The sequence below is a fragment of the Alternaria alternata genome (assembly GCF_001642055.1).
Source record: "Alternaria alternata strain SRC1lrK2f unplaced genomic scaffold CC77scaffold_4, whole genome shotgun sequence".
Classification (NCBI taxonomy): domain Eukaryota; kingdom Fungi; phylum Ascomycota; class Dothideomycetes; order Pleosporales; family Pleosporaceae; genus Alternaria; species Alternaria alternata.
This window is the reverse complement of record NW_017306193.1, coordinates 55,776-67,881: the sequence shown is the minus strand read 5'-3', so window position 1 is coordinate 67,881 and position 12,106 is coordinate 55,776. Positions and strand designations below refer to the sequence as shown.

Genomic DNA, 12,106 nt, shown 5'->3' with positions numbered 1-12,106 from the left:
CTCGCTACATTGCTCCATGGAAGTCAGACGCGTTGTATCCACCAAACACCCGGTACCATGAGGACAGCGTTCCTTTTTGGTCGCCAATGCTTCCGCCCAGGCCTCCCTAAACTCGCCGCCCGCGCATGCACGCGTCCATGGACCAGCAAGGCATCTCGCCTCGGCCGACAATTCGCGACTCCAAAGTTCAAGGGCCGAACGCTGCTATGGTCAGGCGCAGCAACGGGGGCTGCGGGGGGCGCGATACTCAGCCCACTCGCATTTGTCCAGGTCGCCAACGACGAGTCGGATCATGGAGAGAAGACGCACGAGGAGGCCATGCTGGAGGCGTCGCGGAAGGAACTGAATGAGCAGGTGCCCCATGCGCTGAGGAACTCTTCCAAGTACAGGCGAGGCATATACTTCCTCATCGACGACTACATCATCGAGCCCATAGCTACCGGATTCCGCTTTCTCCATCTCATCATCATCTTCGTGCCAGTCATAGTGACGATACCTGCGATATGGCTTGGATCACGGCAGCCGGATAGGGACAACGAGCGGAGCGGGACACTGTGGTGGTATGGCTTCCTGGTCGGATCCATGGAGAGGGCTGGTGCTGCCTTCATCAAGGTGCGTATTGCTACACCAGAACATGGCCCATCGACTGCAGACTAATCCTCTTACCAGCTTGGGCAATGGGCAGCCTCCCGAACAGACGTCTTTCCGACCGAGATGTGTCTCATTATGTCAACCCTCCACTCCAACGCCCCGGCGCACACACTGCAAACCTCGAAGCGAACAATCGAGGCGGCATTTGACGGACAGAGCTTCGACGATATTTTCGAGGAGTTTGACGAGAAACCACTGGGTGTGGGCGCCATCGCGCAGGTGTACAAGGCAAAGCTGAAGCCACACCTTGCCACGCTAGAGGACAACTCGATCGATCGAAAAGAAGCCAATCTAGCGCGTCGGATCAAGAAGAACGTCGACGTGACGCTGAAGAGCTCACCCTCGAGAGTGCCATCTAGTCATGTTGCCATCAAGGTTCTCCATCCCAACATCGAGAAGATAGTCCGGAGAGACTTGCGTATAATGGGTTTCTTCGCGGCTGTTATCAACGCCATACCCACCATGGAGTGGTTGTCGTTTCCCGATGAAGTGGAACAGTTTGGTGAGATGATGAGACTGCAATTAGATCTACGCATCGAAGCCGCGAACCTCACCCTCTTCCGACGAAACTTCAAAGATCGAACCACAGCCTGGTTCCCTTATCCTTACACGGAATACACTACGCGCAACGTGTTGATCGAGGAATTCGCCCAGGGTATTCCTATGGAAGACTTTCTACAAAATGGAGGTGGAGTATTTCAAAAGGACATTGCAGATGAAGGCTTGGATGCCTTTCTTACCATGGTCCTTATCGACAACTTTATCCATGCCGACCTACATCCGGGAAACATAATGGTGCGGTTTTACAAGCCCGAGCAGCTAGACGTCTCAATCTTCGCCAGAAAGGAAGATCGAAGGACCGGCCCCAAAGAGTCGCTCGATGTTACCGAAGAGGTACTTGAGCGTCTGCGACCACACAAGAAAGATCCCCAGCAGTGGAAAGCGAAGCTACAGGAGATCGATAACGAAGGATATCGACCACAGCTCATCTTCATCGATACGGGTTTGGTAACGGAACTCAATGGAAAGAATCGCGCCAATTTTCTGGATCTCTTCAAGGCTGTTGCCGAGTTTGATGGTTACAAGGCAGGACATCTGATGGTAGAGAGATGCAGACAACCAGATGCAGTACTCGACGGAGAAGTCTTTGCTTTGCGCATGCAACATTTGGTCTTGGGAGTCAAGAGCCGTACTTTTGCTCTTGGCAACATCAAGATTGGAGATATCCTTAACGAGGTTCTCTCTATGGTGCGAACGCATCATGTACGGCTTGAAGGCGACTTTGTAAACGTTGTTCTTAGTATCCTCCTCCTAGAGGGTATTGGAAGGAGTTTGAACCCAAACCTGGATCTCTTTGCAGGGTAGGTCATACAGCATAGTACAGAGGGTCATCTACTAACATCGTCAGTGCTCTGCCAATACTTCGACAACTCGGCACGCAAAGTGGCTCTTCGATGATTCGTGGAGGCGACTTTTCGATGCTCAAGGTCTGGGTCGGTCTTGAGGCACGCAGCTTCTTGCAAGCCTCGATTGATACGGTATGGCAAACTACACTCGTGTTGCACTGCGATACTAACAAACACTCAGGTCGAACGATGTGTCAAGTCCGACCAGCTTTCCCCGAATATATAATTGACTCATGCATACTACCGCATGAGATACTCTGTGTTATTCAAACTTTCAGCTATTGTGAAAGACACCATAATTGGTTTCTCTGAAAGACGCAAGCCGTCTCATACATCCAGCTCACAGGCAGAAACACTACCTTGTGGAAGTCTTTACACATTAAAGGCACCGTCACGTCCGTATAGAAACATGTATATCACAAGCCATCTGTCTTGCTATGCGTTTGGAAGCCGAGGCGCTGCACTGTCATTCCACGGTTTTAAACACCCGCTTACCGTGGAGGGACGCGTCAAGGCGGCAGGGGTCTTGTGCCATGACGTCACGCCTGGGGTAAGCTTCGCAGCTATGCCATACAACATCACTCTTCTCATGTACAATACGTCTTACACCCAATTCATTTAAACGATTAATAGAGTTGCCTCGTAACCTTTTGACCGAAACCCTGCATTTCTTGCCTTAACACATACGACACTCTTGCCAGCAACAATGGAGGCCGGAGCCGCTGGTGTGCTCTACGCAGCCGAGAATCTACTCGAGGGTGCCGTCGCCCTCGTAAAGGGCATTACTCATCCGACACTGCCCATCAAGGCAAATCTTACGCGTATATCTTCGGTTCCCCTCGCTCGCTCGCACCACACTGTCTCAGTAGTCAAAGGTCGCGCATATATCTTTGGAGGAGAGACCGAGGCTGGCAAGCTCGCAGACAATGACATGCACATTGTCATTCTACCGTCGAGCGGCGTTCTCGATGCTGACTACACCAAGTATCCCGCTCGCGCGACAAACGGTCTGGACGACGTACCGAACTCGAGAAAAGGACATACGGCTACGGTGATAGGAGATAGCATATACGTGTTTGGCGGCGAAGGAGAAAGTGTAGCAAACGAGAAGGGGCGGGTTTGGGTTTATGATACAGTATCGAACACCTGGTCTTACCTTGATCCAGCGGAAGGCACGCTCTATCCCAGCCAGCGAGCTGGTCATGCTTCGGCGAGTTCAGATCTGCCAGGCCCGAAGACAACGACATATGTCGAGAAGGCACCACAAGCACCTGCTGACCCCGCAAAGAATGTTCCTGAGCCGCCGGAAGCTAATTCATACGGGACCATCTTCGTAGTCGGAGGTCGCGATACTTCGAGCAATGACCTTGCAAATGATGCGCTTGCATTTGACGTCAAGACGAGAACATGGACCAATATACCTTCTCCAACAGGGCAGCCCCGAGAAGGCGCAGGCTTAGCACTCGTTGGCAGTCGCCTATATCGATTTGGTGGCAAGGGCATCGAGACGTTTGCCTCAGGTGCGACTGAGTACGTGGACGCATCACATGTATGGACGCATGCAGAACGCGGAACTACACCGGTCGCGAGTGGCTGGAGCTGGGAAGAAGTGAAGCACACGGACAGCCAAGGTAGTACTGCTACAGCACCACAGGCGCGGGCGGACGCAGGACTTGTAGGCGTCACGACAGGCCAAGGGCGACACTACCTGCTAGCTGTCGGCGGAGAAACTGAGGATGGGAGCTATCTTGACGATATATGGGCGTTGCAACTTGCACCTGAGCGATACACGGCTGCAGCCACCAAGGACGCTATCCGCTCCGGTATGAAGAGGGACACGCATGAGTCGCAGTGGGCCGAGGTAGTATACCGGTACGTAGACACAAAGGGCGAAGAAGAGAAGGAGATACCAGGAAAACCAAAGAGGGGTCTCGGGGCAAGAGGACATTTCGGTATCGCCAAGGGTACAGAGGTTGATGGAGCGACATGTGTAGTGTGGGGTGGTGTTGACATGAACGGTAGTGTACTAGGCGATGGTTGGATGATTACTGTTGACAGGTGAGCTGTCATGTCGTGCTTTCGTGAATATAGATGGAACATGCACTTCAAACATGCATCTACGGCAAATAATGTTTGACCGCCTAGAATGTGGTCAATTTGTGGATCTCCGATGCTCCTTCCTGTTCTATCTTTAAGAAAGAGTTCTTAGGATTTTCCGGCTTTTTCCTGGTGTATGCGTGATCTTATAGGGAGAAGCTCATATTTCCTTAATTTTCTTGTTCCTAATAACGTTGTAGACGCGACGTGACGCGACGCTCGGGGCAATTACCGGCGTAACGATGCGGCAAACAGCACCAAGCCTCAAGACCCCCTAGCCATCTGGATCTGCGCTGCGCTACGCTTTACGTTGTCTTTATACTCTTGCGCATAGGTATTGGATGCCGCTAAGCGCAATCAACACCTTGGTATCTACTCTTTGAGGCTATCGGAGTCTTTATTGGCGGAGTGGGTGTAAAGGTGAAACAACAAAGCTCGCCCAATCAGGAAAGTGACGGCAAAACACGACCAATCCTCGGCTGTATCTATAAAGCGACTACCCGTCTACAACAACTCAGATAGCCCTGCAAGGATTCGGGGTGCATCTGGATAAACACGAGCTTCGATTGAGTGGCTGACAGCGGCGCGAGCACGGGAATGACGGAGAGGGCCGACCCAGTAGGGTGCCGCTAGAATACAATGCAGAACCTGGGAATTTTGGGCATTATGCGCCTGCTTTCTGGGCTCTGGGGAGGATTGGCTTTAATTCTGCTGCTTCCCCAGCATGGCGTTGTGCGAGGATCTGGATTTCAGGACGATCGTACTGGTTACGCTGCGCCTGGAGAGCACATACACCAGCAAAGACTACAGTCAGTCTCTTACAACAAGTCGACGAGTGAAAAAGACTTGGAAGGGTCATCAATTATGGGTTGGGGTGAGTCATGATCTAATGGTCTATAGAGAGTGGTGAGAGGTGACGAAACTGATTATGTGTCAACAGGCGGAGATTTGACTCTAGTGAACGGTTCGCCGTTCAGGTGGATTTTAAACAGCCAACACTCATATCAAATGGACACATGGATATGGCCAACAATCAACGCTGGTATGAACAATTCTGAACTAGAAACGACACCGCCACTGACTAAAAAAGGCCAAGCATCCAGAGTCTATGTGGAATTCGGGACCAGAGGAAGCACCCGTGACGATGCGGGTGAGGCCTACTACAGTATCGATGAAACATCGGACAAGTTCACAGTATTGAGTCGAAAGCCTTCAGACTACAAGCTCACCATATCTTTGGACGGTATGTCGACGAAGCAGAGTTCGCAAGGAGCAAAGATCGACCTGGGCTTTCGGCACAACGCTGCAGTCAACTGGATCATGTCTGTGGACGAAGCAGGTAATTGGTGGTCGAACAGCGGTACGTATTCGGATTGGATGCAGCAGAGCCTGGGCTCGTTGGCGAATAGAACCTTGAAGCACATCTGCATGCCGGGCTCTCACGATGCAGGCATGGGTACCTTCAAACCTGGTACCATCGGTGCGCACTTTGCGAACACCCAGACACAATACCTAGATTTCTATCAACAACTAATGGCCGGATCGCGGTATTTTGACCTTCGTCCAGTGCTCTCTCGAGGGGAATGGGTAGCCGGTCACTATGGCCAAGTTGGCGACATCTGGCTTGGTGGTAATGGGCAGACGCTTGAAGAGATCATACGTCAGATCAACGACTTTACAGCAGATTACCAAGAGCTCGTCATCATAAATTTAAGCCACACGCTCGACACAGACAACAAGTACAAAGACCTTACCCAAACGCAATGGAACGATCTCTTCACCACACTAAAGAGCATCAACGACCGCTATATTCTCGAAAACCCAGGCACCACTGATCTCTCTGATAAACGCTTAGGAGAATTCATCACCGACCGTGCTTCAGTCCTCGTGGTCGCCCAGATACCTGAAGGTATAACACTGGGCGACTTTGCAAGCCAGGGTTTTTACTCCGGTCGTAATTTTCCGTTCTACGACGAATACAGCAATAGCAACAACCTTGCCAACATGAAGAGCGATCAGTTAGCCAAACTAAAGCAGAATCGAAACATCGTGGGGGAAGAAAATGAGAAGAAGGATGCTTTCCACATCTTCTCCTGGACGCTGACGCAACAACCTGAAGACGTACTGAATTTTGACAAAGCCATCATGTTCGTAATCCGTCTTCCCTGCCTACAATTTCTTCCCTGGACTAACATGACACATAGGAATATGGCCGCGTCAGCCTTCGATGATCTAATAAGCGAAGCCTGGAACGCTTTTACGCCGCAAAGCTTCCCAAACGTATTGTTCGTAGATAGTCTTGGAGTCAGGGATAAGAGTGTGGTTTTCCCGTTTGACAGACCAAAGCAGGGGTTACAGCCCAACTCAGATATTGCTGCATTTGCTGTTGCAGTAAACAACGGGATCGCGGGGAAGAACGGGATTGTCACTGGGAGACAACTGAAAAGGGGGACGTAACGTCTGGAATAGCTAAGTATGTTGAATTGCTTTTGATAATTTGAGAACAGACTTCCTCCTCAGTCTTACACAAGATCCGAAGCGAAGTATTAAACTTACGTGAATATTTGTAGGAACGTTGTAGTCAGACAAGGCATTCAGCACCCCGCACAGCATCTTGAAGTTTTTGGCCGATACCTCTCCGTGGTGATGATCCTTTTGCCCAATCGAGTCGAGCTATCGGTGCAGAGTGTCAAGTGTGACTGTGGTTGATCTATGACGCAGAATATGCACACGAAAGTATGCCACTGGCGCGAGATATTCGTGGTTCATGGATCGCGTTTGTCCGCCTGCAGTGCTTCTTGCTAGACCTTCCTTATTTCTTCGGTCTGACTCCATTCCGGACAGGAAGCCTCACGAAATCTTTGTTTACAAACACGGATGTCAGGCATAGGGCCAATAGTAGATCTTGACGAACATATCCGACTCTACATCCACATCGCATCTCGATATCGATAGACGTTGCGATGATCTACATTTGTCATGTTGTTCTTCATAATTCCGTGCAGGTTCCTGATGTCGGTGATCTACGACTGATCAGCGGCGGGACGACAATCCTCTGTGCGACAACGTTGTGTGCCGCTCGTGCATGTAACCGATGCTGATCTTCGATGTTAGGTTCGACCTATCGCCTTACAGTTCACTCATTGTATAACAAAGTACGTCTGGCGGACAAGGAAACAAATGTTAGTGGAGGAAAAAGTAGACGTCCTCACGGTGCAACACGCCCAGACAGACTACGACCCCTGAGGCATTCATGTACATTAACTTCTCAGGCTGCAGCCGACGTGCTCATCATGCAATACGAGTATTTGCGGGTATACGGCATGCGCCAAGTGCCACGAGATGCAACGGCAGAGCAAGTGCTTGTTCTTGCTTAGCAGAAGAAGCGATACGGGTAGGGGACGCCTTGTTTCTCCACATGATTTCCTTGGCTCAATCGCCCCTTGGAGACGCTATATCCATCGTAAGGGAAGAAAAAGAATATATGACCGCAGCTGGATATCGATAATGTGGAGGCTGCAGGGCCGTCCTATCCGGTTCTGGCCTTATGTGTCAGGGTAAATTATTAGCCCATGAGTAGGATGTATGAGTGGCACAAGGGTCAGTGGTGATGCCTGCCATCCCAGCTCACGCGGCACCGGGAGGCGGAGGTTGAGATATGCGATCGGGAATTCTACCAGTCGCGATACAGGCCGCAAACGATCCTTCTCCACCGTTGGACTCCGTAAGCCTAAGAGTTGCTAAGAAATGGTCGTGCTGTACCTTGCGCACGAGAAGAGTTTGTCTATCGCAATTTTGTTTTGGCGAGTCAAGCCGCCGGCACGAGGCTGAAGAACCTAGTCACTTGAGCAAAAGCTTGTCTCGCAACAGAAAAGCAATATGCTCAAAATAGACTCGGGCTTTATTCCTTGCGGTATTCCCGAAGTGCATACAGTAGAGCTGTTCTATGAGACTATGGAGTGGTGGAGGTTTTGGAGAGGCTGCCTGAATCAGATGTACGAGTGGTTAGCTGCATGGAGACAGAGAGGGGATACGAGGTCTTCCCGTCCCCCTTGATTCCAATCGTCTCGATGCAAAAAGTATTGATTATTGAGCGGCTTGCTTTCGTGGTTGCGTGTTACAATGCGCCATTGCCCTTTGGCGTCGACTCATCCACGTGGGCAAAGAGTGACGATTCGCGACGGTATACCGACAGAGCGAGGCGTTTGGCGGAAGCAAGTATGCCGTCCTGTTGGAGGGTGGGAGCGATTAGTATTGAGTCTCGCTTGGCAGGGCACGTGATTGGCTCATCTCGTATCATCGGAAAGCCCACTTGACTCCAATTTTCCTCGGAAGCTGCAGGCGTCTGGACCACAGGGGGAGAGGAGACGTTCAAGGTAGTGGATTCGCGCAACATGCTACCTTTCGCGGAAGAAACTTAATGCAATTGCATGGCTTGGCTTGAAAGACTCGTACGACTGCCTACACGAAGACTTTGGTGGTGATGCGGGGCGGATCTCTTATCCCTAACAAGCTCCTCCAAGAGCTGCACCCGTCAGTTGGGCGTCCTCGGCAGCTGTTGCCAATGCGCCAGCGTATGTCGGTGCTTTCATGGCTCAACGCCATGGCTGACGCCCGAAGGGCCATCTGTTAGGTGCTGCACCATCAGACCGATCATGGAAGACGTCACATCGCCACGCGCTTAGCATCTTACAACAGCTAAATGATAATTTTCTAGCGTATAGGCACAATACCATCATCGCAACATGTTGAACAGCGACCGCGCGACGACCATGTATGCCAAGCAACCGTTAAGTGAGGGACAATGGTGGAGAACGTGTGCGATGAATCACTCATTGTTTCGAGCGATTGCCGGCCTACAGACGTCAGAGGCGTGTGGTAATAACATTTCGGATGGCACAGATGCCAAAACACGTTTCAAACGGCTTGGATCAACCATCATGATCTATTTTTCGCTCGACAACGTGATAGAGTTGATGGTTCCTGCATGGCAAAGGAGTCCGTGCTACTTACCACCCATGACGAAACGTCCCAATCGCGCATCATGTCCGCCCGAAGCGAAGCCGGCGCCGCGGGTCGACAGCTTGAAATCTGCCAGCCCCAGGGGCCCGCGGCACCAAGCTTCCTTTTCCCAGGCTGACCGGCACCTGCAGGCAAGTGTCGAGAGCGCTAGCCGTAACGCGAGTCAACATTAGCACCATGCCTTACGGGGGTTGCTGGCTGGCTGTCGATCATCTTCGTCCTTCATAAGATGATTCTGCCCGCACGCCTTGATGAGCTTTCTTGGTACCTTCTGTTCGAAGTTCTAATTCTACCTTACCTTCATCTTGACCATTCCTTCTTTTCGGTCCAAGATTCCCCAGTGTGTCGTCGATATTGACCACCACTATCCACTCGCTCACCTCTCTTGATCCGACCTACCAGATCAACACTTAATTCCGTAATTCGAACCGACCTTATTCTTACAACATGCACTACTCTACCGCTCTTGCTGCCGTTGCAGCTATTACTCCTTTGGTCAACGCTCATGGAGCTGCCCTACCCAACATCATTGGACTGAACCCCAGGGATCTCCGCGCTCGGGATTTGCTTTCTCGCACCGGAGCACGTTTTACTGGAGTCAACGAACTTTTCAAGCCCAAGACCCAGGTCAAGACTGCCGTCGTTGCCCGTCAGGATGACCGCCAGTGCGGTGCAGGTGTCGGCAACTGTCCCGCTGGCCAGTGCTGCTCAGAGGCTGGCTACTGTGGTACTGAGGACGACTACTGTTACTCTCCCGGATGCGACTACGCGCACGGCCCTGGCTGCCCTGAGAACGCAACTCCAGGTGGTACCAACACCTCTTCTATCGCTCGTCCCAAGCTCGGTAACGTCCAGTACGGTGGTGCTGGTATCTACGGTTGTACCACACCAGGTACGGTTGCTATTACCTACGACGATGGCCCACAAAAGGTCTTCACCAGCCACATTCTTGATGTCATGGCTTCGTACAACGCAAAGGCTACTTTCTTCATCACTGGAAACAACATCAACAAGGGACAGATTGACATCACCCCTGAGTTCAGCGATGTCCTCAAGCGCATGGACTCTGAAGGTCACCAGCTTGCTTCCCACACCTGGACTCATTTGGACTTGAGCGCCATCTCCCAGCAAGACCGTTACAACCAGATGATCAAGAACGAGATGGCTCTCCGCAACATTGTCGGCAAGATCCCCACCTACATGCGCCCCCCATACTCCAGCTGCACTGCTGAGTCAGGCTGCGAGAAGGACATGGCTGATCTTGGCTACCACGTCACATACTTCAACCTTGACACTGATGACTATGAACACGACAGCACCACTCTGATCCAGTACTCCAAGGACGTTTTCCTGGGCAACGTCACCAGCGGCCCCGCTGCCAGCAACCAATGGCTCGAGATTGGACATGACATCCACGAGCAGACTGCCATGAACCTTACTGAGTACATGCTCTCCACCCTTACCCAGCTCGGCTACAAGGCTGTTACCGTTGGTGACTGCCTCGGTGACCCCAAGGAAAACTGGTACCGCACTGCTGGTGGTGCTGGCTCTGCCAACCCTACCACTTCTGCTACTGCCCCCGCTGCCACTGGAACCAAGCAAGTCACCACCGATGCTACTTGCGGTGGAACCAAGGGATACACATGCCTGGGATCTTCGTTCGGTAACTGCTGCAGTTCTTCCGGTTACTGCGGTACCACCTCAGCCTACTGCGGAACTGGTTGCCAGTCTGGCTTCGGTAACTGCGGCAGCAACGGCGTCGCTCCTACCACCACCAAGGCTACGTCGACGACCAATGCTGCTACCACCAGTTCCAAGGCCCCTGTCGCCTCTGCTGCAGGCAAGGTTTCCACCGATGGCTCATGTGGCGGTGCTTCTGGCTTCACCTGCGCCGGCTCAACCTTCGGTAACTGCTGCTCCCAGTACGGCTGGTGTGGAAGCACCACCGACCACTGCTCTACTGGCTGCAACTCTGCTTTCGGTACGTGCTCTGGCACTGGAGCGTCTGCTACCAAGGCGGCTGCTACCACTACCACCAAGGCTGCTGCTGCCCCAACCAAGAAGGCATCCACTGACGGATCTTGTGCCGGAACCTCTGGCTTCACATGTGCTGGATCTTCTTTCGGAAACTGCTGCTCCCAGTACGGTTGGTGCGGAACCACCACCGGTCACTGCGGTACTGGCTGCCAATCTGGCTTTGGTACCTGCAACTAAGTCAACCCCACTTTTGCGTTTCCTCATTTAGTTGGAAGCAAGAATTCTGTATCAGGGGTCGATTAATCTATCGTCATCGAGACATGACGGGGCTAGCCCCGTGAACGACGCGACGAGGTTTATATAAAAAAAGGAACGATAGTTCTCAACTATATTCTTGTACATTACTCTTTTGTACTCTGCTGAATTGATTACTACCGTACAATTCCTGTGTCAGATGTCGCAGGTTGGCTGAGGACGACGAAAAGAAGTAGCAAATCGCGTAATAGATCATGACAACCATCGATACACAATACCCATCATTCACTATCAATCGCATTACCTTTCCACTCTTTTGTTCCGTACAGTGACACTTTTATCGACTGCCAGTTTATGTTTAGAAGTGTGCCATGATTATTCACTCAAGGTATCTAGCTCTCAACTTGATCATCACGTCGTCTCATGGAAGCGTTTGTGCCGACCGAAATGTTAACATGTAGGGTACGCTATCACCCATTGTGTCATGGCAGCGTTTTGTAATGAAGAAATGCAAGCGGAAATTGGTTGTGCCGGCCAGCGATTTCATTGAAAAGCGAGTGTACATAGACAAGCACCAATGAGATACATGTAAGATGCCCGTGAAAGCCTTTTGTCTCAGCCTACATTAAACACTGCAGGTCTAATGTCGATGGACCACTGTCCGTCTGAGCCCCTTACTTCTCGCACTCCTCGATCAT

General features: G+C 51.5%; 5 protein-coding genes across 5 annotated transcripts; all 5 read left to right on the top strand.

Moving 5' to 3' along the window:
* Window positions 1-57: 57 nt before the first annotated feature.
* On the top strand, window positions 58-2,283 carry CC77DRAFT_1005828 (ABC1-domain-containing protein; the record flags this gene model as incomplete). The annotated part of the gene is made up of 4 exons (XM_018523377.1): window positions 58-612; window positions 670-2,012; window positions 2,060-2,189; window positions 2,239-2,283. The coding sequence occupies 4 exons, from the start codon at window positions 58-60 to the stop codon at window positions 2,281-2,283; spliced, it is 2,073 nt and encodes a 690-aa protein (XP_018388989.1).
* A 201-nt stretch (window positions 2,284-2,484) lies between these two features.
* On the top strand, window positions 2,485-4,456 carry CC77DRAFT_612640 (hypothetical protein). Its single transcript, XM_018532448.1, has one exon. The coding sequence runs from the start codon at window positions 2,764-2,766 to the stop codon at window positions 4,117-4,119; it is 1,356 nt and encodes a 451-aa protein (XP_018388988.1). The 5' UTR covers window positions 2,485-2,763; the 3' UTR covers window positions 4,120-4,456.
* On the top strand, window positions 4,354-6,713 carry CC77DRAFT_1017214 (PLC-like phosphodiesterase). Its single transcript, XM_018524360.1, has 4 exons — window positions 4,354-5,028; window positions 5,095-5,196; window positions 5,245-6,301; window positions 6,359-6,713. Exons 1-4 carry the CDS (start codon window positions 4,821-4,823, stop codon window positions 6,609-6,611), a joined length of 1,620 nt encoding a protein of 539 aa, XP_018388987.1. The 5' UTR covers window positions 4,354-4,820; the 3' UTR covers window positions 6,612-6,713.
* A 2,036-nt stretch (window positions 6,714-8,749) lies between these two features.
* On the top strand, window positions 8,750-9,511 carry CC77DRAFT_612377 (hypothetical protein). The gene has a single exon (XM_018532446.1). The coding sequence runs from the start codon at window positions 8,900-8,902 to the stop codon at window positions 9,347-9,349; it is 450 nt and encodes a 149-aa protein (XP_018388986.1). The 5' UTR covers window positions 8,750-8,899; the 3' UTR covers window positions 9,350-9,511.
* On the top strand, window positions 9,285-11,703 carry CC77DRAFT_1017213 (glycoside hydrolase/deacetylase). The gene has a single exon (XM_018524359.1). It carries the CDS (start codon window positions 9,624-9,626, stop codon window positions 11,388-11,390), a length of 1,767 nt encoding a protein of 588 aa, XP_018388985.1. The 5' UTR covers window positions 9,285-9,623; the 3' UTR covers window positions 11,391-11,703.
* The last annotated feature ends 403 nt before the right edge of the window (window positions 11,704-12,106 follow it).

Coding starts and splice junctions, on each gene's coding strand:
- CC77DRAFT_612640 (XM_018532448.1), top strand. CDS start 2,764: ATGGAGGCCGGAGCCGCTGGTGTGCTCTACGCAGCCGAGAATCTACTC.
- CC77DRAFT_612377 (XM_018532446.1), top strand. CDS start 8,900: ATGTTGAACAGCGACCGCGCGACGACCATGTATGCCAAGCAACCGTTA.
- CC77DRAFT_1017213 (XM_018524359.1), top strand. CDS start 9,624: ATGCACTACTCTACCGCTCTTGCTGCCGTTGCAGCTATTACTCCTTTG.
- CC77DRAFT_1017214 (XM_018524360.1), top strand. CDS start 4,821: ATGCGCCTGCTTTCTGGGCTCTGGGGAGGATTGGCTTTAATTCTGCTG. Junction 5,197..5,244: donor ATGGCCAACAATCAACGCTG/GTATGAACAATT, acceptor TGACTAAAAAAG/GCCAAGCATCCAGAGTCTAT. Junction 6,302..6,358: donor AATTTTGACAAAGCCATCAT/GTTCGTAATCCG, acceptor CATGACACATAG/GAATATGGCCGCGTCAGCCT.